Source organism: Macrobrachium rosenbergii, chromosome 53, assembly GCF_040412425.1.
Source record: "Macrobrachium rosenbergii isolate ZJJX-2024 chromosome 53, ASM4041242v1, whole genome shotgun sequence".
Taxonomy (NCBI): Eukaryota; Metazoa; Arthropoda; class Malacostraca; order Decapoda; family Palaemonidae; genus Macrobrachium; species Macrobrachium rosenbergii.
Genome location: NC_089793.1, coordinates 26991317 through 27015605, shown reverse-complemented (window position 1 = coordinate 27015605; position 24289 = coordinate 26991317). Strand labels below are relative to the sequence as shown.

General features: G+C 34.4%; 2 protein-coding genes across 3 annotated transcripts in view; one reads left to right on the top strand and one right to left on the bottom strand.

The window, feature by feature from the left end:
- Positions 1-4263, top strand: part of LOC136834376 (protein FAM98A) — a 36148-nt gene extending 31885 nt beyond the window's left edge. For both annotated transcript variants that reach the window (XM_067096933.1, XM_067096932.1), the window contains one exon: positions 1143-4263. In XM_067096933.1, the coding sequence (XP_066953034.1) occupies positions 1143-1483 (341 nt within the window). In that variant the 3' untranslated portion in view covers positions 1484-4263. The remainder of the gene's footprint in view (positions 1-1142) is intronic.
- A 1474-nt stretch (positions 4264-5737) lies between these two features.
- Positions 5738-23731, bottom strand: l(3)73Ah (lethal (3) 73Ah). The gene is made up of 6 exons (XM_067096935.1): positions 23277-23731; positions 18620-18728; positions 18030-18182; positions 13002-13141; positions 11693-11836; positions 5738-10008 (listed from the first exon to the last, which is right to left on the bottom strand). The coding sequence occupies exons 2-6, from the start codon at positions 18723-18725 to the stop codon at positions 9883-9885; spliced, it is 669 nt and encodes a 222-aa protein (XP_066953036.1). The 5' UTR covers positions 18726-18728; positions 23277-23731; the 3' UTR covers positions 5738-9882.
- Between the last annotated feature and the right edge of the window lie 558 nt (positions 23732-24289).

The following is a 24289-nucleotide window of genomic DNA, read 5'->3' as shown; positions in this document are numbered from 1 at the left end:
CACCATCCCCCATTCCACAGAATAAGGGTATTCTGTTGGTGTGGCTGAAGCAGTTATACCATAGCATGACTCTCCTAAATTGGGAGAAATTTTTTCATGTAAAGGTCCATCCTCTGCCAGCCTATGTCTCAGTTCAAGCCTGCATCTCTTACCAACATCTATTTTCATCTCAAAAGAAGCAGAAATATATGTAAAACTAACCAGAAACAAATTAATAGAGCCGGGACTAGTTAAAATATGAAAACAGTAGGTGAGCAGGTAGATGTTCAGGCTAGCATTTACTTTTAAGGCAAAAGAGAATGAAAATGTCAGAAAATACCAACACCTAACAAGATGAAAGTGGTAACAAGGTTGGTGAGTTAAAGATAAGGGTAATTTTAGTGGTATATATGTTCAATTTTAGTGAGCCATACTCATGATGCTTTTCTGGGATGTCATGAACTTTTTCATGAAATGCCACCATTTTTATAGATAGGGGGGTATTTTAAATGTTATCTTGTATTGATATTTCTGTTCAGCACTTATTTCTAATGAAATGCTGGACATCTGTGGAGAAGAATGATAATTTTTCACCACTCTTGGAAACTAGAATGATTTGTATCAAGGGAGGAGAATGAAAAACAGGATGGGTCATACTCCTTTGTCAAAATCCTTTTTCTGAAGATAGAGAGGGGTACTTTCTGGTTCATGTAATGATGTCACCTGAATAGGCTTGTAGTAAAGTGCTTGTATTAAGAAAATGCTTCTGAAGAAAAAGCTAACATGAAGTAATGGTTATATGATGAAATGCCACCATTTTGTATAGATAGGGTGTAGCAAAACCTTTTAGGTATTTTAAAATGTTATCTTGTATTGATATTTCTCATTGGAATGCTAATTGTGATTTTTTTTTCTCAAGAACCACTCTAGGTTATCAGTTTTTTCATTACTTTTCTGTAATGATACAGCTTTATATAATGGATTCAGAGTAAGATATGTTAATAAGCTCTGTTTTCATTCATGAGCAATTTGGACTAGTTTCCCTCAGTATGATTATGCAGGCATTGAAATTCTTGAGTGTGATCATCATTATGTACTCAACATTTTAATAGTTTGATGTTTGTCAATAAATAGAAATAGTGAGATTTCTACCTTTGTTTCAGGACACGGAGGAGGACGTGGAGGCTTCTCGTCAGGCCATGTGCAGGGCGGGTGGAACCAGGGTGGTGGCAGAGGTGGAGGTAGGGGTGGTGGAGGAGGAGGATACGACAATAGAGGAGGGGGATATGATAATAGAGGTGGTGGTGGATATGACAACCGTGGAGGAGGTGGACATGACAATCGCGGAGGTGGTTATGATAACCGCAACTATAATCGAGGTGGTGGCGGTTATGATAACAGAGGTTATGACAATAGAGGTTATGATAACAGGAGTGGCCATGGTGGTGGAGGTTGGGGAGGTGGTAGAGGTAGAGGAGGAAGAGGGGGGGGTCATAGGTATTAAATCAGGAGTAACTTAGATTAGAAAAGTCATGGACTGTATGCACAGTACTCCAGTGTGGAAGTTGCCATTATTGCCCGTTTGACTTTTTATGATATTTTTATTTATGTGTTTTGAAAGATCATTACTTGAAATGTGTCAGACCTGAAACTTTCTTTTTTTCTTCTTCTTTTTTTCTTTTTACCACATACTTCCAAAATTCCAAGTGGTATTTAGAGATTTAGTTGCTTCAAAGTGAGTTGAGCAGTATATTTGCAATACATCTTGATACCTTAACAGGAACTTTATTTCGACACTGTTTGCTCAGCACTGCATGCTACGCAGTTTGAACTTGTCCTAATTTCTGTATGTAATTTAAACTCTAAAAATCACCTAACTCTGGAATTTTCAAAGTACATGTAATTACTGATTTCCATTCTGTGTGGCTAAGTGTCATATCTTATTTTTTTCTGCTGAGACAAGTACTTTAAATGCCAATGCTGGGGAAGTTAAGGGATTGTAATCACAACTGTTTTAATTCTGCTATTTTTTTGTGCCATTTTACAAGGGGATTTTCATCTACATGCTCATAGAGGTTACTGATACACTTTATTTACAAATTTTGTTTTTTACTGCTTTCAGTTATGCACATGCATTTAAATTGTAATTCTTTTCACAGCTTTGAAATACTCACTGTTCATATCCAGAGGAATAATACAATTCAGCCCTGAAATTATTCCTCATTCTCATTCATTGCAAAGCTTTCATTTTTTAACTTGTGGGAAACATCTTGCATGTCCTTATCATACAGATATGCCGAGCAGCTATGTATTAAAAGTATGGTGATCCTGAGCTACACTTTGTAATTTATTAACTATTTATCACCCATTTATTTAATTTTTCTTGGTACTTGGTTGTAACAGTGCAACAGAGATTGCTTGTGATCCAAATTCTTGATCATATGGACGCCTGTCATATGTTCTTGGAGGCCTGGCTTTATCCCAAATGGAAACTACTAGTTGTACCCTATATGATAAGTGCATACTCATGTTTATCCTGGGAATTAAGCTTTGTGTATATCATACTACAGTATAGTATTGTTTAATATTTAAACATTTAAAAAAACCAATACCCTTTGATATAATCAGCATCTTAATCTTTGCATTGCTGGCTGTTTGGAAGACTAGGTAGATTAACTGATAGATCATTGTATTAGGAGACAAATAGTGTAAGTCTCCTTGGTAAACAGGCTTTATTCTGTGTGTTCATGGCTGAGATATTATTTTGTGATGCATTTTTTCCATCATAAGTTGTACTGAATGGTTTGAGTCTGATTGCTGTAAGAAAGAAGTTTGGAATATAGATTTCCTTCAACTTTTGTCTGAGGGTCTTTTATTATACTGTACTTGTCTTTGAAAGTTTTACGACCACACGTTTCTTTTGGAAAGTAAAGTTGTGTAGGTCCTGAGATAAAAGCAGTATTTTGAAGTGTTATACAAAAGTCATTGAAAATAGATATGGTAATTTATACTGATGAATTTGGAATGAGATTGAGCTGGAAGTGTTCTATTGGTCATTGCTGAATTTTTGACATCTAATATGTAAATCAAAAGTCCATACCTGTAGTAACTTTCTGTGTGGCACGTATGGTTCAAAACTAAATAATATCGTTAGGTTGTATAATTTGTCTTTTTAGAAGACAGAATTTGTGAATTTATAAATATTTCAAAAGTAAATTAGCATTGACTTTTTGTAGTGGATTTTATGTTTTTTGCATGTTGTTGATTTGTTTTTCATTTTTTTCCTAGCAACACATAATGTGAGGACTCGGTGTTTTGAACCTTATGTAGCTTTCTGGAAGAAGACCAACCCAAGTTGAAGTTTTTAGGATTTTTGCATATTTCTTATCATGTAAAATGTTTTTCATAACATTTAATTTGCTTGAATTAGACACATATAGTATTAATAATATATGCACATGTAGTATTTGCATGGAGCACAGTATAAATGTTACTCTGTTTATACATATCCATCTATGTGACGATTTCATAGTTGATACTCCAAATTCCTCAAGTTAAAGATTGTGATTATTGGGCTGAGCAAAGAAATAATAATATTTACTAAAATGTGGATTAATAGAAATTATTGGCTAGTTGATCAGAGTAATTTTTGTTTGTGAAACATACTTCAATATAATTCTTTTTGATCAACTGGAGACTTTTTTTTTCTCTCTTTTACTTTAGTATATTACAGTACCAATTTTTTCTAATAGGGATTCTATATAGAAGAATTGTTAATTTACAACAGGTGTTGTGTAAATTAAAGAGAAACTTTAGATTCACCTTTTTATGGATTGAAAGATAGGTTTTGAACAAAAGGTTTAAAATATACCTATTCAGTGCCATCACATGTAGTATTTCTATAGATTTTTCTGCATGTATCTTTTTCCTTTAGTCATTTATAATGATTTTCTAAGCAAAGGTATCTTGAATAGTTAGTGTAAACCAGTTATTTAAAGAGGAATGGTTTTTGTTTGAGTTAATGACAAAGTGAAGTAGCATAATCATTGGCCATGTACAATTAAGTGAACTGCTAAGAGCAAGATAGACATGGGAAGTGAGCAATTGTCAAGGAAACTACCTGTGTATGATTTACTATAGTACTTGTATGTGTAGTGAGAATAACTATCTTCATCACTTAATGGAAAAAAGCCTGTTAATAGACAATAATGGCTAATGGATCTTGAAACAGTTATTTTACATCTTAGGTAGCTGAACTATACCAAATACAGTTTATGGTGTAAATAATGCCTTTCTCTGCTTCCTTAATGAATAAAGTATAGTATATGCTGATATATAAGTTGGCCCCTAAAATGGTAAGGTATCATTAAGGTTCAGGTCTGTTATTTTGTTTAGATAATTTGACCTCAACAACGAAGCATCATATTATCCATTTATTGAATAAGTTTCATTTGTTTTTGCTCATACACTGATGTTCCTTACTTGAATGTTATTAGGTTGTACTAATTAAATTATGGAATTTAGCTAAGGGTAGGCCTATCAGTCTTATTTACTGTTAATTATGAAGAGGCTATGGAATGGTATTAAGGACTTTTAAAAGAAATTGTCTTAGTACAACAATACCAAGTGAGTCCCAAAAAAGAAACTTTCTTAAACCAATTGGGTATGCTGTAAGTAAGCAGTAATAAATTGTGTACTGTATAGGGTAAATGAAAGTAATTTACATTGGTGACTAACGTAAACAAGAATATAATTCAGAAATACTAACATAAGACAGACTGATTTAATAGCAAATTTTGTGTAAATTTGTGATGTTAGTGCTGGTAACAATCTGAACCGCATACATTGGACGATTCTCAAAATTGTTTGTGTACTTTAAATATTTAACTGTAATTTGTATTTACTCTTACTGGCATAAAAATAGGACTGCTACAGTCCCATTTGTAATATATCATATGAAATGGATCATGGTTGCATGTAGCATTCTCGGAGATGCTCATGAAGCAGTTCCCTTTCTCCATTCTTATGTATAATTGTTTATTAGTATAATTCTCGTCATTCTCCTTGTAATTCATCTTTCATGCCATCATTGGTTTTCCTACCTCAGCTTTTTGCCCAGTCCCATGATAGCTTTGTTGGCTCAACTGCCTGGGATTTAGCCTAATTGCCTTTCAAACATTCATCTTTGATGAGCCCTTAGTACCCGCGTACCACAAAAAATATCTGGATTTCTTCTCAGTTCTGTCCCATTACTTGTTCAAACAGTACAATATAAAACATTGTAGCGTATCTCTTCCAAAAATAGCTCGCTCTTAACACATCTCATCAGTAATTGTTAAGTCTGAAGTCAGGTACTGTACTTCTGGATTAGTGGCAGATCTGATATGCAGTTACGTGTACACAGAGCGATGTCATTTAAAGGCAGAAATGTATTTTGTACTCTCAAACTGTGTATTCTGAAAGTACCAGGGTTTAGAAATTACCTGTACATCTAACCTCCCCCCTCCCTTGTCCAGTACAGTTTGTAGAAGTTAGAGTGACTGGTTATGCAATATCAGAAAGTTGAGTAACACACAAAACTTACTAATTTACAAGTCTAATTGATTTTCAGTATTTTGCAACCAGTGGCTTATGCCAAATTTTGCTACATGCTTTAATCAGGCAGGTGCCATAATGGTACTTTCAAATGAAGAATGGCCAATAATAACCAACATGCTGCCTACCACCCCATTTTTAGAATTGGATAATGAAAGTTGGATTAATTTGTCTGTATTTTTAATGGTCTGGAAGTTTTAACAGTCATGGTAGCCAGCTAACATGATGAAATGGAATCCAAGTGGTCTTTTGATAGATAAAAATGGTACACTGCTAACTTCAGTTCTCAAATCAACATACTTGACTTTACGGATGTGAGAAATAAACTAATACAATTTAAGGTACTTCAGATCTAAATCAAGCTTAATTGCTAAAAACCTTTCATATTCCTGGTACTCTGATAGGAAAGATACATCAAGTAAAATTGCAAATGGCATTTCTCACTATATACAAATACAAAGTAAAAAAAATTAATTCTGAACACCCACTACTACTGGAATCCTCACCTTTTCCCTTAATTCAAGAGTGACTCACAACTAATGTTTAGGTCACCAGAAAATCAAGTACTGTAAAATAAATTTTTCACTAAAAAGAAAGGATATGAAAATTTGATTACCCTGTACTTGTGTTCCAAGACAGTGCTTAAAAAAATTTCCAGCATGTACCACTCGATATTTGAATTGCATTTATATATTCTAGGTTTTCTTATGAAAAGAATATGTTAAAAACAAAACCAATAAGAGTACTTATCAACTGGCTTTCAGGTAGCCCTTGTACCATATACCCCCAAAACCCTTAAGAACTGGTATTAGTCTAACATATACATATGATGATTTACCTTAATTCTATATATGTAAACATGAAAACTAGGTACATTACAAATACCTCAGTAGAAAACATGGTAAATGAGAGTGCAACATTTATACAAATGACAATGAGAATGTCCAAATGAATTACATTATGTGAAAACATTATACATTAGTTCATTTTGGTGGCTGAAAATTTTCTTTCCATTCATAAAAACCTTTTCATATTGCATAAGCCCGCCATTATGATGTGATGTTAGACCTAACAAGTGGGAGAAAAGTGAGAGGCATAACCATTTATGGGACAACACAATGCCCTGCAGTTTGCAACAAGGTAAAGATTTGTATATATATAAAAAAAAAAAAAAAAAAACAGTCCTTCCTTCACATATCACCAAAGTTACCTACATATTCCTCCTAACCAAAATTGCAATACAGGTACTGTATTCACTCCCCTTCCTTTTACTTTCCTCACCTGTCCAACACTTTCAACTTTATAAAACCTAAAATTCATTGATTCAAAGTAGCCATTTCCTTCTTTATTACATTAACAGGTTTCAATCCTTATTCATAACTTACTGAACTTTCATTAGCAAACAAGAATCTAATAATAAAAAAACTGAATAAAAAAAACTGAATAACATGTATGAAAACAACCCACAAAAGAAATTGCACCACTAATTTGATCAAGAAAAGGTGAGAGGATGAAGGTACCAAAAATTTGAGCTACTACTTGACCAAATTTGTGCGTTGTGATATCCAAGGCAGCAAAGACACTCATAATGCAAGTATAAGGGCACCTCGGGGGAAGGCTATTTTCCCAGGAAGAAACCTCACCTTTCTTGACTACAATCATGCCAGATTTTGTAAGTAAATAGAGAGGTTTGCACACATTATGCAGGTAATCTGATGATCCTCTTGTTACTACTGCTATATGCTAGGATTTACACTTTACAATCTTGTTGACAACATGCATCAGCAAATGCTCCTGTCATCACACTGCTAAATATTTAACATTACTCTCAAGGATACATTACACATACAAACTGATGACAGAGGTAGCAGGTATTAGAATTTTTGCACATTTTAATATAATCATGCTCTAAACTGTGTAGACTTAAAGCATAAAAATAAAATGAGGTTAGTTTCTCATTTTGTCAGGAATAATTTTCTGATATTCTGACCACTTAAAATAATACACTGTACCATTGCCAATATGTTTTATGATTTATACTTTACAGTAATGCACACAAAAAAGGCACATGTTAAATGCTTTATGATAAATACATGCAATATACAATTTAACTACATTTTAATGTACCAAATGTGTAACAAGCACTTCCTTATATAAATGAGATGTATGTGTAATTAGCACTTTTTTCTTACTTAAATAGTTTTGCATTTGCTGTAGCATGAAAATGTCGTCAAGTTCAAAACTTCTATACTGTATTAGGCTTTACAACTCTCCCAATGTTGAATTTATGGGATACCTGAGCTGTCATTACCTTACAAAATTAGAGGTGACAACCAGTATTTCTCTGTAACATATGCCTCCGGTAAATATGCAGCAACAAATATTAAGAAAAAGCACCAACAAAAATATCAGTATTACAATATTACAGGAGCATATGTAATTGGAATTTTCTATCATTAGGGTTCCAATCTAGAATGAAGATTGTTTAATTAATATTCAATAATATTGCAAGATTACAAGGAGATCAAACTTCTTACCACAATACATTCCACTAATATTTACAACAAATTCATTTCAGTTAACTAATCAATATGTCCTTCCACATCAAATAAAAGTGCAAGCAATCACTGACAACTTAAGATGGCAAAACAAACTTTCTCACATCATAAGGCTACACAATATGTAAAATGACCTGAAGTTATACACAACAGACTTGAACCATTCAAAGTTTTGAATCTTCAATGCTTTCTTCTTGATCAAATAAAAGTGCATGGGTACAATATTAAACCTATGAATGACTTGCTTACACTGTCCTCTTTTCAGATACATACTAAACAATCTACAGTATTTGTAAGCAAATGTTTCATTAAATCTTTAAAATACTGGTATGCAGTTTCTATTCATATTGAAGAACAATGGTAAGTAAGCATACTAAGAAATTCAATTGAAAACTATACTCGGTATTAGGATAAAAGTAAAAATATTTTATTTTCCATCCCCAAAACATTTAAGCTGACATGTATGAAAAATATTACCATTCAGCAAAATCAGTTCACTTGAAGCACAATAATTTTAAAGTTGAAAACAATGAGAAAAAATTCACTAACAGTTTGCAGTTGACAACTATAAAAGCATACTGTAATTTTTTTAAAACATTTTTTCCTACATACATATTACTTCTTATAAGCCCAGAATCTTGAAGACCATGAATATGGGCTAGTTTGTTGTAAAACAAAATATAAATGTAACCTTTTACTCTAAATCTGGAACCAAATGACAGAGTAAGCTGTTTATCACACACCACCTCCCTCATAAAAACGAGTTTTTTAATCCTTCTCATACGATAAGGCCAGTGGTATGGAAAACCCAATGACCTTATTTAACCCAAGCCTTTTGGGAACTGAAAAAGAACATGGGCAGACATAGCAGACCACTTCTTGAAAAAAAACTGACAGAATTCCATGACAACTGAATAAAACCACCAAAATGAGCAACACTGGAACGGATGAGATCAGAAAATAGGTGATAGCATGGTAGGTGTTCACGGCTACACAAAAGGAAGAGGAACCCCTCCTTCAGCTCCAAGAAAGACTGGCTTCAATAGTGGCTACAAAACAGTGGGCTACATGAGAATTTTACTTGTAGTGAGAAGAAAGAGAATTTAAGCAAGTATGGGAGCACAGTCAGACAACTCAAACTGTCTTTGCTTTGATTCTATAGGTGGAAAATGCATGCTCTCCAGATATGAAGTAATATTGTAAAAAGAAAAAAAAAAAAAAAAAAAAAAAGGAATGAATAAGTTTCATATAAAAAGCTGGTAAAAGGGATAAAGATACTAATTTACATCAAAACCAAAACTTGAATGACAAAATCTCTCCACAAGGAGTCTGGTGACTCGAGCCCAAAGACTAACTTTCAAAAACTGTTCGAAAAAACATGTTGCCACCTCTCACAGCTATCGAACAATCCAAAGATCACATTAACAGCACTGGTTTTTCAAGTTTTGTTTAAAATCATTTACAGAAAATGCCAATACAAAATATGAACAACCAATTTCATCAAATAAAATAACATTTATTTGTACAAATATATAACAGAAGTCATTAATAATGAAGTAAGTACAATAGTTTAAAAACAAATAAATTCCTGAATATTAACTGTAGCAACAGAACAACCTATAAGAATGCAAGATGAGTTTCAAAACAAACCTCTGAGTATTCCAATATCCAACTTTTTTTGCTTGTTTTATGAAAATGTTTTGATTAAACTACTATACTGTATTCATTATTCACCTGCTTAGCTTAAAGATTAAATATCAATCCTTGGTCTGTAACATAACTTTAGTGGTGGACTGCGGAATCTCCAACGAGTGACCTGGACAAACTTGAGGGTGTGATCTTTTCCAAGCATTTCATCATTGCACATGATGTCAATCTGGGGAACGAGACACAATTGCCAAACATAAAATGAACTGAATGGATTTATTTCATTTTCAGAAAGAAACAAAAGTTTGTATATAGATAATTCTTATAAATTCAATAAACCATTTCAAATTTGTATAACAGTATATGTGAAAAACATCATATAACCTTTATGTTCCTTAGCAAAAATACCACTTAACTTGTGTTTAGCACTGGAAAAGGACAGAATTAACTCATTATTATTATCATTATTATTGTATATAATTTAAGTACATCACTGAGACACGATTCTCAATTTTCGCAGATCTGACCTGAGGGGTTTGTTCTTAAACTGATCTGATTTTGTTTTATTTAGTATACTGCAACCTATGAAAAATCAGTTTTGCACATTGCAAAATTCTTTTTTATTTTTTATTTTGGCAAACTACAAGTGTTTATCAGCAAGCATCAACATCAACCAATCCTTTTCATTTTTATTCTTGTTGCTTTTCTTTTTCTGTAGGAGAAATCAAATGACTATGAAACAAGCATTATTTGATAGGAGGCTGCAAGCTGATAAGACCATTAATTTTCGAAATACTGGCAAAAATATCCACATATGCTTATGTGAACTTTACCAAGTCTCTTCATAGACACAAAGAAATAAAAAGTTTTCAACTGACCCAACCATTAAGAACTAGAGATAAGATAACTTTACTGCAAGGGATAAATGTAATTGTGCTACTTGACTTTCAAGGCCGAGAATCATATTACCAAAATACTAAAAAGTTACAAGAAAATTTACCACCAAAACATGAAAGTTTTATGATAAAATAAAGTTTTATATATACTTGCCCAGTAATTATTTAGCTAACAACTTCTTGCCTCAGCAGCTTGAAAATTAAAAAAAATTCGCAGGTAACGCTTCACAGATTTAGTACAGGTAACTCGGCTTTGTCCATAATTACTGGGTAAGTATACATAATACTTTATTTTATCATAAAAATTTTATTTTTATATAAGTAACTTACCCAGTAATTACTTAGCTGATTCCATACTGACAAGAGGTGGGATACATGGACATATTCTACTCCAAAACATTAAGTCATGTAATGAATTTGAAATAGAGTCGTTAGCATTGAATACAATGCTCGTAGTTCTTTATCAGCTAAGACAGCTTGTAGCAGAGAACTCCCTCTGGTTGTTGCTCAATTTAACCTGTAGCGGCGTGGTGGCAAAGCCAAGGGTCGCCTCTACTGAAGTGGAAGCTTTGTAGCGAAGGATACTCCGATGGCTACCAAAGCATCAGTGGAAGTTGTGCAGCTAAGGAGTTATCTGATAGCTGGCAAAGAAACGCTGTCACCTACACTGAAATAACACCACAACCCATCCACTAAGAGTGGTGGGTGCTCCAGGTACTTTGTATCTCCTGGCTCCTAAAAGCTCTATACCTCACTAGAAGATGAAGAGATAGTAGGAGAAAATTTAAGAAAACAGCAGCCATCAACACTCAGTGTTACCTGAATGTCGGCAGAAATAGGGTGTGGTTGTCTGGTAGTAGTTCTTGGTATTCCTGTTACTGGGCAGGACCAGTCACCTACACTAAATCTATGAAACGTTACCTGTGAATTTTTTAATTTTCAAGCTACTGGAGGCAAGAAATTGTTAGCTAAGTAATTACTGGGTATGTGACATACACATAAAATTCTAAAACTTACCTCTCGATATTTTTGTGGCCCCTCAAGCACCTTTAGAGCCAAGAATTTCTTTAGATGTGTTATGGTTGCCTGAGCAGAGCACCGAATAAATCGTCGTTTCAAAGGAGCTAAAGTTGGGTACTTGCACTCTAGGCAAATGTTAACCTGATGAAAAATAAAATTGTAATCAATGACAAAATAATAAAGGAGCTAGTCTTCACAGTAGTTTCCCATGCTCTGAAAACTATACCCTGTCAAAATCTTCCTAGTTGGTTTAGGTATTTTGCAAATCAATAAGATTTCCAGGGATGAATTAGATGACAGTATATCCAATGTTATGCACGTGTGTAGTTATACAGAAAAAGTTTCAAGGTCAAAATGGTGCATCATCCTCAGTAACATTTTTACATCAGGTTTTTCCACAGTTTGATTGAACATGTAAGGACTTCTCTCTCAGTTTTTCTAACTTCTGAAATTCTGTATGAACTCCTATTTGGTCCAAGTCTTCATCTCAAACCTTTTCCATGTTTTTCTGGGCTCTCTACTGGATGTCACCCTACTCATTCAGTATTCACTACATTTCTGACTGATTGCTCCTCTCTCCTAAATGCATGCCTAAACAATCTCAGTCCTTGTGATGACACTAACAACAGCTCAATGAGTATTTCAGGTAGACTTTGCCTTTGCAATGCTAACCTGACTGCTTGTCTTGACACTCAGTCATATACCCTCTCTAGATCCACATGCATATATACACTATAATTCTCTATTTTTCTGAAACAATTTTCTGATATCAATTCTACACTAATCCCTCTACTGTAATTTTTTTCAGTTAAGGATCCCTGACACTTATATGTGCAATAACATGAATATAGTGTTAAATTCTATATATCAGGAACAATTCCAATATCATATATGTTGCCTCACTAAAACTCAACAAAACTGTTAGCTTTCACTTGTTAATATATCTGTAGCAGCTTAGTCAATAGTAAGCAAAGCTTACATAATTATTACCAGTAATTTTGGAAGTACATGGTTCTTTCCTTGGGAAATGTGAAAACTATTTCATACCAAGAAAACTTACAAAATTTGGCAAACATGTATAATTTTGAGTTAAAGGGGATTAAAGATTTTCCTCGTTTTACAAACTAAGATGATTAATAAAGGACAAGCGGTCTCCAAACTTAGAAAGTACTAAATTAACACACTGGGAATCATAAACTTTAAGTTCATATTTTACTGTGTATTTCCGACTTTACAAGATCTTTGTTTTATACTAGCTAACCTTAGCATAAGCTGAAAATCAGCTGTTCAATTAAAGACATCTCACCTGTTCATCAAGTCTGTGGTAATCTGTATCATTAATAACTTTATCATCCTGCTGAAGATCCTCTTCGTTTGCTTGTGGTAAGTCCTTGGGACACACTTCCCCTCTAGCTCGATAAAATTCTCTTTCACGTTTCAATTCATCTGCAAAGTACATAAGAGATTCAACTGTCATCCAAAAAATTCAATCAATCAAACTTTTTAAGCAAAGCTACGATTATTATATAAATTAAACAGGCAGCAGTGTTAATTTCTAGACTCACTGTTATTGTCAACCGAGATGACCATCCCTTACTTAAGTTGTACAATATCATAACCTCTTCCACATCTGTCATTAACCAGAAGCCACATTAATTTCTGCACGAAAGACAAAATGAAAGTTTTTCTAGCCTAACCCGTCCAAAAAGGCTACAATTATGCAATCCACCCACCTGTTCACGTTGTTTTTCTTTTATAATCCAGCTTACGACTACAAAAAACCACAAAACAGACTTAACCCAAAATTGACAACCTAACCATCAGAGAGCTCCCTCTACACCACCGCAGTCTTTTCAACACTTGAGCCTGCATTTGTTTACATTTTGCTCCCTCCTGCCATTTTTCACCCTATGATGTCACAACACATACAGATACTTTTAAACACACAAAATGTTTTGCTATAAAAAACCTTATAAAATTAAACATGTGCTTTTTATACATTTCGTAATGCCCATACCATTTCACTACAGCAGAAAACAAAAATAAAATAATAATGATTAAACTTCTAAATCTAACATATAATCACATTTATCTCCTTCTCCCTCCCCTCCAACCTCTTCTTATCCTAATCCCCTCTAATTTCCATTATTCTCTAATTCTTTACCCTCTACGTAATTTCTAATATTTTCCCCTGAAACTCCAGCTTTAGTCAATACATCAGCTATTTGATGCTTTCCTTTTATCCATCTCACCTCCTTTATTTCTCCAGATTCTGTTGTTTCCCTTATTGCTGCAATATCAATTTTTAATCTCTTACTACTTTACTCCAGTACTTGATTTTATTGCAGTCAGTAGGGTTTTACTATCAGTTTTAACCAATGCTTCTAATTTTCTCCCTACTACTATCTCTTCCCACAAATGTTTGAAATATATCAATCCTTCTATGGCTTCCCCTATACTCAAAGCTTCTGCTGCAATGGTGGACTTTGCTACTCTTCTGGATTTTCTGGATTTCCACCATATGGGACTTCTCCTCTTACCATCTGTCAAAGATATCACGTAACCCAATTGTGTATGACCATCTTCAATATTCCCACGTGAAGCATCTGCATAGGGTTCCCAATAAATCTCTTCCTCTTCTAACTCACTTATTATTGCTTCTCCCATTATGATCTTAGTTTTTCTCACTATTTTAATCAGCTTTTTCATATCTTGAGTTGTTCCTTCTTTAAAAGCTTTACTTAATTCACTAACATCGTATGATATTTCTGGCATGGTATGTGGCGATACCCAGTTCAATTGTCCTACCACTGATCTACATTCTGTTAACTCCTTTTGTCCTAATACTCTATTACCTGTAAATCTTCTAGCTTCTGGTTCTCTTATAGAATTTATATACTACCACTGATTAAGACAAATTCCATTTTCCTTATGCTCTACTATTACTCCTATATACTTGAAACTTTTACTTTCTTGTTCTCCTACTTGCAATTTCTCTTTCAATTTGCCAACTGCTTCCTTTAAAAATCCTTCAGTTCCTCCATAGCAAAAATCATCTACATTTGTACACAAAATACCATTCAATTTATTATCTTTCCTCCAAAAGAATATATTAGGTTCTAATCTACTTCTCTCGCCTTTAAGCTCCTCCACCACTTTTACCACCTTACAATACCATGCCTTTGCTGCATCCTTGAGCCCATAAACAGTTTTCTTCAATTTCCACAATCCACTCCAACCATCTTCACTTGGTGTTTATAACTGTACCTCTCGTATTTCTTGCAGATAGGCTAAGCAGTTTTTACATCTAACGTATAACAATTCCAATTTTTCAATTTTATTACTGTCAAACAAAATTTTAAAATTTCAGCATTGCACGTAGGAGCATCTTTTTCCCATTCAGCCATTTCTTCTTCAAAACCTCTAGCCCAATGCCATTCCTATCTGCATATTGCACACAGTGTTACTTTCCCTTCTCTATATAGGATTTCTTCCACCTCTACCTCGATTCACTTTTCCCCGATATCTTTGGTTTTCCCTCCTCTCCCAAAATTCACATAGCCTTCTGACCCCAACCATTCCCCCTACTCTTTATTCCCTTATCCCTCAAATATTCTTTTCATTATCTGTGACACTGTTTTATATTCCATCTTTCCTTGACCACAAGCTGCTAATACCATTTGTTTTGTATTTTCTGTGAGATTCGCTAGTTCTAGTACATGAAAACCTTTTGCTTCCCCGTCAAGCATGCTTTTCGCTATTGCTCTACTACTGTACACTCTGACTCTGCCTTTTCATACCTAATTATAAAATCTCTCATGTTTTCACTAGATTCTCTTTCTATTTTAAAATAGTTCTACCTTCCATTTTACTGTAATTTTCCATTAACGTATCTTTTAAATACACTTCATCTAGTTTGGACAGGATTATCGTTGAACCCTCTTTATCCTTAAGTTCATCTCTATCTATTTCTTGTGTTACTTCTAAAGCTTTTCCTTCTAAGCTCATTCTTATCTCTATCCCTGGATATTTCACTTCTCCACACACCACAAGCCAATCTTCGACTTGAACTCTCCATCCATTATAATCGCCCTGTGTCCCACTAAATCTCAGACAGTCTCTTCTCCATTTCATCTCCCAAATTTTACTATCAGATCCGTCCATTTTTAACCAACCATGCTCTACTACCACTTGAAAGTTTTTCTAGCCTAACCCGTCCAAAAAGGCTACAATTATGTAATCCACCCACCTGTTCACATTGTTCTTTTTTTATAATCCAGCTTACAACTACAAAAAAAAAAAAACTCAAAACAGACTTACAACCCAAAATTGACAACCTAACCTATCAGAGAGCTCTCTCTAACACACCAGAGTCTTTTCAGCATTCTCGTCTACATCTACATATGTTTACAATTTGCTCCCTCCTGCCATTTTTTGTTCTGTGACATCACAACAAGAACAGATACTTTTAAACATAAAGAATGTTTTGCTATAAAAAATCTTATAAAATTAAAAGTGTTTTTTATACATTTCATAATGCCCACACCATTTCACTAAAGCAGAAAACAAAAACAAAAAAATAATGATTAAACTTCTAAAACTAACATATCACAAAAAGCATATGGGCCATTTTTAATGAGTCTTGTTTTCTGAAGAACATTGTGACATTGCAATGCCTAGAATATTTCTATTCTGGCCAAAGAAATACAGTACAAGTTGACATGCAAGAAAAAGGCACAAGCAGTGATCATCTTAGCGCTAAGTGAGAAAGCATAATTCCTGCTAACATGGGAACCACCATAAGGAGTTACTGCAGTGACAAATGAAGAAAGGATTACATCCACAATCACATTCTCAGCAGAACAATGACCTTGTGACATCACCGAAGGAGGCATGGCATGACAGGAAGCATGGATGCATGTCCAGTTGTCCACAAACATATATCGAACATCAGCAGAAGATTTTACAGAACAAAGATTACGCAACCTCTTCTGGACAAAGCAGAACTACTTACAATCCAATCCATTATAGCATGTCTCGCCTATATGGTCAAGAACACTGCTGCCCATGGCTAAACTAAGCCAATACAAGACTGTGAACAAGCTTGTCCAAGCAGACCATGATAAGTACACTGAGGCACAGCAAGGAGCACATTAACAGATCAAAAGAAACAATATAAATACAGAATACTAGTTCTTGACTAAAAACTCTCCAGCCCTCACTAACTAAAGCACAGGAAATGGGTAGACTGAAAAGTATTACTGACAATGCAAAAATCGTATGACTTGACATAGAGGCACAAGGTAACTGGTTACTGGGCCCAAAATGTGTAACTTCTAAAAGTTTAAAGATGAATAATCAAAATGCATGGTACATACACTACACAATATCAAGCACTAAGTCAAAAATCTTTGCAAGAAACACAGCCCTGTATAGAAATTAAAAACTGATTGTGCCAAGAGCAAGGAATCACAACTTGAAATAAAATTAACACAACGACAACAAGGAATCGAAATCCAAAAGATACAAATCAGTAACCCACAGGAGAAGGCATTGAACACTGGCTTCCAACTGTGACCTAACTAATGTTACGGCAAAACACAACTAACGTTAAAGCAGAACACAAATAAGAAAAAGCATCAGAAAACCAAAACAAAAGATATCACCTCCAAACGATGATGCGACCCATCAAGACCACACCACCTTACAGCCCCAAGGAATCACGGCCCTTGGATACACCAAGCAGCCCATACACCAAAAAGTTGCCCAGGTTACTCTGGAAGAGCCTCTACTATCATATCAACTACCTGGCTTTATGATATAAAAATTAGCAAGTCAGCTATGACTGCTGAAAAGGTGTAATATTAATGGCTGGCTCCATCCCTTTCTTGCCCTTTGCCACCAAATAAATACTGTACAGCCAGCAACAGCATCATTAATCAGTATAACAACTCTTGTGACCCTGCTAAGTCTGTAGAAATACTGTATAACAAAACAACATTATACATTTCTGTAAAATAAGTCTAATCCTTTGGGCCAGCCCTAGGAGAGCTGTTAACCAGCTCAGTGGTCTGGTAAAACTAAGGTATACTTAACTTTTTTTTGTGTTTCTGTAATTAATGGGTATTTCACTAAATAACATGAATACAGGAAATAATGGAATATTAATATCAAGAAACCTGTGACTTCATAAATTGAATTCCTCTAATGCAACTCTTATTTTATATTAACCCTGAAAGAAAAAGGGTCTCCTTCCCACCTTCATTATGAATACTGTAAGGCAAACACACCAGCGATCTTCAGCTGCATTAATATCTTATCCAACAATACTCACTTTCCTGCAACATTGGGACAAGTTTAAACACAATATCTTGCATTGTGCGGTCAAATGAGATGTAGTTCAAAGGATGGGACTGATGTATGACAATTTCACATGTTGGACAAGTGTTACGTTCTTCTAAATGCTTCACCAGACATGATTTGCAAACTGAAAATAAACAGTAAATCATGTTACACTCCTGATATTATGACAAATACGGTATTGCTCTTTTCAAAGTACAGTACTGTGATGCAAATGTTGCTCATTTTGCACTACAAGACATCCATTTACACATTTTTCATTTAAATAGTGCACTGGTTATTAAAAAACTATTACTTTAAACAGTCTAGCAGTTCAGATATAAGAAATTATCAAATTTATATGAAATGAAAACACTGGCGCAGTGTATTCCAACTCAATAATTAACACACTTCATTCAGAAAATTATATTCAATATTAATCATTACCAAAATCCAGTACTAGATTAGATGCTAATCCTAATATCAACTTCAATATACTGCAAACTAAAGCAGCACAGTGAAGAAAAAAAAAATCCTTTTCCTAAGTTTTCCATTCATATATGTTACTATGCATTAGATACGTACATGTGTGTAAACACTCAGTAACTGTCGTTGCATCAACTAAATATCCAGAGCATATTGTGCAGACAATGTGTTCATTCAATGTCTTTAGTTTGATTCGCCTCTCCATGTTCTGAAATTATAAAAACAGACCTTGTTAAAAACAAAGATACACTTCAATCAAAATAATGCATAGACTTACACACACAAAAACCCAGCAAACTGACTACCTAATCCAATCATTCTTCCAAAGATTTAGGTAAAAGTATGCAAGGTATTAACCTTTACACCTACAAATGTTGCAGTTACATCCCAGCTTTTTCTCTGTCACTCCTCCTTTTATCTTTTTTTCTTTCAAGCCTGAGGTAGACAAGGTATTAAACTACTTTTTCTTTTACAGAATTCAAAGATTATATCACTCATCAAAACAATGACTCATAATCAAAGTCTATGAGCCAGAAACGGCTTTCAATATTTGCAGATAGCTTTATGGCTAATCAGGCTTTAGAATCTATAATCATGCCTTGCATGCAGTTGTTCATTAGGACTAGAAAACATTCAGCATTTGCCTTTGAAACTCAATCATATTACATGCACTGCACCTTTTATGTTGCAAGAACAGATGCAACACGCCTACAAAAATTTTAATTTTTTTCAACACACTTGTATAGACTACCTGAATCCAGAATGGATATGCAGAATCTACTGGTCACCTTTTACAATATAACCACAATGCCCACTTAACTTCTCTGTTTATTTCCATTGGAACTAACCTAAAATACTGAATATTAAAAAAATGTGTTTCGCACAATTAAACTATTGTCTTTGAGATCTGTACACTTTGGACCAGTGTTCTAAGAAGGATTCATATGAAGTAGGATAGACAAAAGACTTCGATGCTTTACTCAATTAATGGCAAAGGAAATATGGAATGCCTTCCATAAACAAATAAGCAGCCACTTTGACTCTGCACCAAACAATACATTGGAATGTATCCCTATACTTCGCGTTATGGTTTATGGTGCCCTACTTCAAGTTTGGTAGTGGGGCTATAAAATTCACAAACCTTTTCGTTTTGGGTAGGACAAGGGTTTGAGCTGTGCTGCCAGTTCTCTTAAAGGATTCATGTCCAAGCTAAGCTGCCCTTGGGGTATACAGAGGTCGAATTCGGATTTAGGAAAATGACGAGTATGGGAATAAAAATTCTCTATTACTAAAACAATACAGGATTTTGTTGAGTATTTTAAACTACAAAGCAGGTAGTGTGTGAAGTGTGAATACTGTTACTTGCATAAAATGAAATAAAAAATTTATATATCATTAATGTAGGGAGAAAATGATTTGGCAAATACGTAAGTGCAGAATTTCTCCAGGTACACACACACACACATATATATACAGTAAACCCCCTGTATTCGCGGGAGATGCGTACCACACCCTCCCGCAAATAGCTAAAATCAGCGAAACTTAAAACCCCTCTACAAACCATTAGAACTGCCTGTTTTGATAGTTTAAACACAAGAAAAACCCTCTAAAAATGCTTATACCTGCGTATTTTAATAGTTTTATCACAAAAAGTGCATTTAGTCATGAAAATATGAAAATACAGTAATCAGTGAATATTTCTCAGGTAAAAATACAGCGAATAGTCGAATTTTCCATGAATACATGGAGTCATGAATCTTGAGAACATGAATATGAGTTTAGGTTTTATATATATATATATATATATATATATATATATATATATATATATATATATATATATATATATATATATATATACAGAACGGTCTCCGATATACAAAATATTCCGACACTATGCCGATAAACTATAACTACCTGACGCGATACCCGTATAAACATATGATGTTTGTAAACAAAAGTGTTTCGGCAACGCCGCCGCTAGTTGGCGTTGTTGGTGGCGTTTCTTCCCACGCATTTAAGCACTTTTCAGTAGACTCTGAATGAAATTTATATAAATTAATACAATCCTGAACGTATATATTTATGTAATTACAGTAGTACCGCGATATGGCGCTCTGGTTTGTTTATTGATAAGCTGCCGATGCCGACGTAACTATATATAACAGACTATACATTGGCTTATTTTTAATATTGTTTTATTAATTTAATGTGACCAGGCTTGTTTTCATTGTATTTATCATTAACAACAGTTTTGTGCGTGCCCGTACAGTACATTCTGGAGTGCATATGGGCTGCTAGCCTAGCCTGCAGCGCTCAGTCTACCACTGGTAGGCCAATTTTTTGATACAGTATATTTAAAACTGTATTCTAATAAGGTAAGTTATTTAACTCTGAACTTATTTAATTGTATGTGTAGTGTTTTGTATAAAAAGACAAGGTTGGAGAGTAGTGACTGGTGGTCAGGAAATGGATTAATCCATTTTCAGTTATTTCTTATGGTAAATATATAAAATATCTCGACATTTCCTTCAGATTAGCATCGGAAACCTGTACCACTGTATATATAATATATATATATATATATATATATATATATATATATATATATATATATATATATATATATATATATATATATATATATATATATATATATATATATACATATACATATACATATACATATACATATATATATATATATATACCACCTATATATATATATATATATATATATATAATATAATAAAAGAGAGAGAGAGAGAGAGCCTCATGGTCAATGTAAAAGGAGGTAGCAATTGCTTAAGATCAAAAATGAGGTTTAACTTAAGTTTCCTTGGAAACAACAAAGCTCTGGATGGCACAACGAGGTAATATACTTCTTTTCTTTCTATCTTCAATAATTGCAAATGAAATTATGAAAATGTCGTTACAAGTTACGACAATATTTTGCAATCTTTCTATTGATCTTGTTGTATAAAAAAGTCCACATACTCCAAGGGGATTTACCACAGATGTTTTGGAGAGTAGGATCAAACCAAGATTGCTATTGCTCCTAAGGGCAAGGATTAAAAAGGAATAAACACGGTCACTTCCAACGAAGTACATTTGGAAGCGTGGGAGGAAATGCCTAAAATGACCAGAGGGATTGAAAATAGTATAGTACAGTATATATAATGACTGCTAGAGGGTATATTGATGATGCAATCCCCAAGTTAACAAATATAAAATTGAAGTTGTTCAGAATGTTCTAGAACCTATGGAAATGGTCTTATCTGGTCAGTTAATCTGATTTGAAAATTTTTTCTATGTGACCTATATTTCTAGGGTGACCTATATTTCTAGGTTTATCATTTAAGTGAACAGCAGCCACGGACTAGTCTACTGCTAGTTCTTTATATGAACAACAGATGGCTTGTTCTTCAGCGAGGTTGTGGGTTGCGGGCTTTTCACAATGAACCAATTGCATACACAAGCCAACCTTGACCATGCCCCCAGTCATAATTTTGGCCAGTAAACACCAAATTTTGACAAGCTATGCCCACAAGATCTAGGCCTAAACTTGTCGACTTGCGTTTCGTCACAAAGGTGAACAGTTCTGTGACAGACAACGGCAAATTACCCTAACCAGTTTATTTTTATTGAATAATTTAGCCTAGCCACATGTAATTGCATTTGAAGGATAACCTATAGGCCTGTTATTTTTCTCCAAGACTAATGATGAATTGTGCAGTTATTTAATAAAAAAGAATTTAAAGTCATATTTTGTCGACAATTAGTTTCTTGACCTTTGAGGTAGTAAGCTCCACCTCCCCTCCATAGGCAATTTCCTTCTAAATTTTGCTATGGAGGTGGGGGCTTTTCTTTATAGTTTTTGGTTGCTAATTATGGATTTATCTTCAATTTTTGTCAATTGCCATAGTCGAATGTAATTAAGTTATTTAATTAACCTGAAGTCCATCAACCCTGGATTTCCAGTTTTTTGCCGATCGGATCACGAGACAGAGCAGGGATCCTCTGTTTTGAAGTCCATCGGTTTACATCGTAAGAGACCGTCTGGCAAGTGCAATAACTTGTTAACGTATGGACACCGACCCGGGACAGTACTAAACACGGCGAATGGACACTCCATCCCCCCGATGCCAGTACTAAACACGGCAAAATGCATTTAACTCACTCCTGTTGGCGAATGGCTCCCTATCGTTTTTCCCCTCCAGAGGGCACCTCCCCAAAGTAAACATGTCCGCTCCATTTCTGTGTTCTCCCCCACCCAAAACCCTGAATTCCCACAGTCCCCCTTTATTGTTGAGTTGAGTTAGGGGGCAAATAACAGTTGGCCGACAACAAACAAACTCACCGCCCGTATCAAAATCCCTAAAAGTGTAGAAAAGACCAGTATCTAAGGTAAAAACAGGCGCGGAGCTAGTACTATGTTGTTAGGTCATTTTAATAATGAATGCTAGATTACCTACCAGCCTAGTAACCAACTTGCCTGTGGTGACAGGTGCATACCATACAAATACACACCAAACCTACACTAAATACTCCTAAACTTTCGCCATATCTATTCAAAATAGCTTAAATATGAGGGCTACCTTGGCCTAAAAGGCCATGAAGCTTCCTTAGACCACTTTCATCTGGTTTAGCCTCCCTTTAATTTCAAGGTCTGGATCTTAATATATCCTTTATATTGAGAAAATAAAAATAAAAAAATAATCTAATAAAAAAACCAATAATTTTAGTAATCCCTTACCTAAATAAAACTGCAGGTACAAAAGAAAACACAAATGAGGTACAGACCTCCGTCACAAAGGTTCTGTACCAAAACAATGCCGGCAGTGTTGCCAGTCCTGGAACATATGTTTTCGCGACCAAGCCTTCGTTATCTGGTAACAGACGCTGTAATAAGTTAATATAAGAACAATAATTTGCTATTTCAACAATTTACTGTTGTTTCTAAAGGAAATTGTAATAAAACTGGCATTGCGATAGTCGCTGAATACGAAACTTCTGACGACAAAGTCCAATAAGCAGCAATGTTCTCTCAACTGTACATTGAGTTACTGTGGAGGTCGCTGACTTCTTTTACCATTAGCTTTCATGAAATTAAACGACTCCGTTATGCTTTCACATTGACATTGCCAAGGTAACACATGTTAATTTGTTCTATAAGCAAACAGTAAAGGAAGCAAATTTTGCTGTTTTTTTGTACGAACTGCTGATTTTGTTGTCAGTTCCCTTTAGGTTCAAAGTAATATTTAAAATGAGAGAGTATTATGGAATTACGCTTACTCTTTCATATTCACTTATTCCTTTGAACCTGACATAAATTGACTTAACAAAATCAGCATTTTGCATTTCAAAAAAGAGCAAAATTTGCTTTCTTTGTTGTTGGGACAATAAGCTAAACATATGCTGGCACAGGCTCTTGCTCTTAGATAAAATGAGCATGTGTTGCTTTGGAAATGCTAGTGGGAATGGTATCGAGCCAGTGAGTGTAATTTTGTCGTCAGGCGGTCCAGTTTTACTGCCGTTTCCTTTTAAAATGGTTCCTTTAGTCAATATAGCCAAAATCCAACATCGGAATGCACGTCGTCATCCTAAAGTCTATTTTCCATTTCAACACACATTCGTCAAAAATAAGAGTTTTGCTATTTTTGTGCAATTAACTAGGTAGATGAAACAATAAATGTAATCCCTTCCTACTTCCTGTTTTTATTTATAAAATAACAGTGCATTGGTGAAAAAAAACGAGAATCAATTATA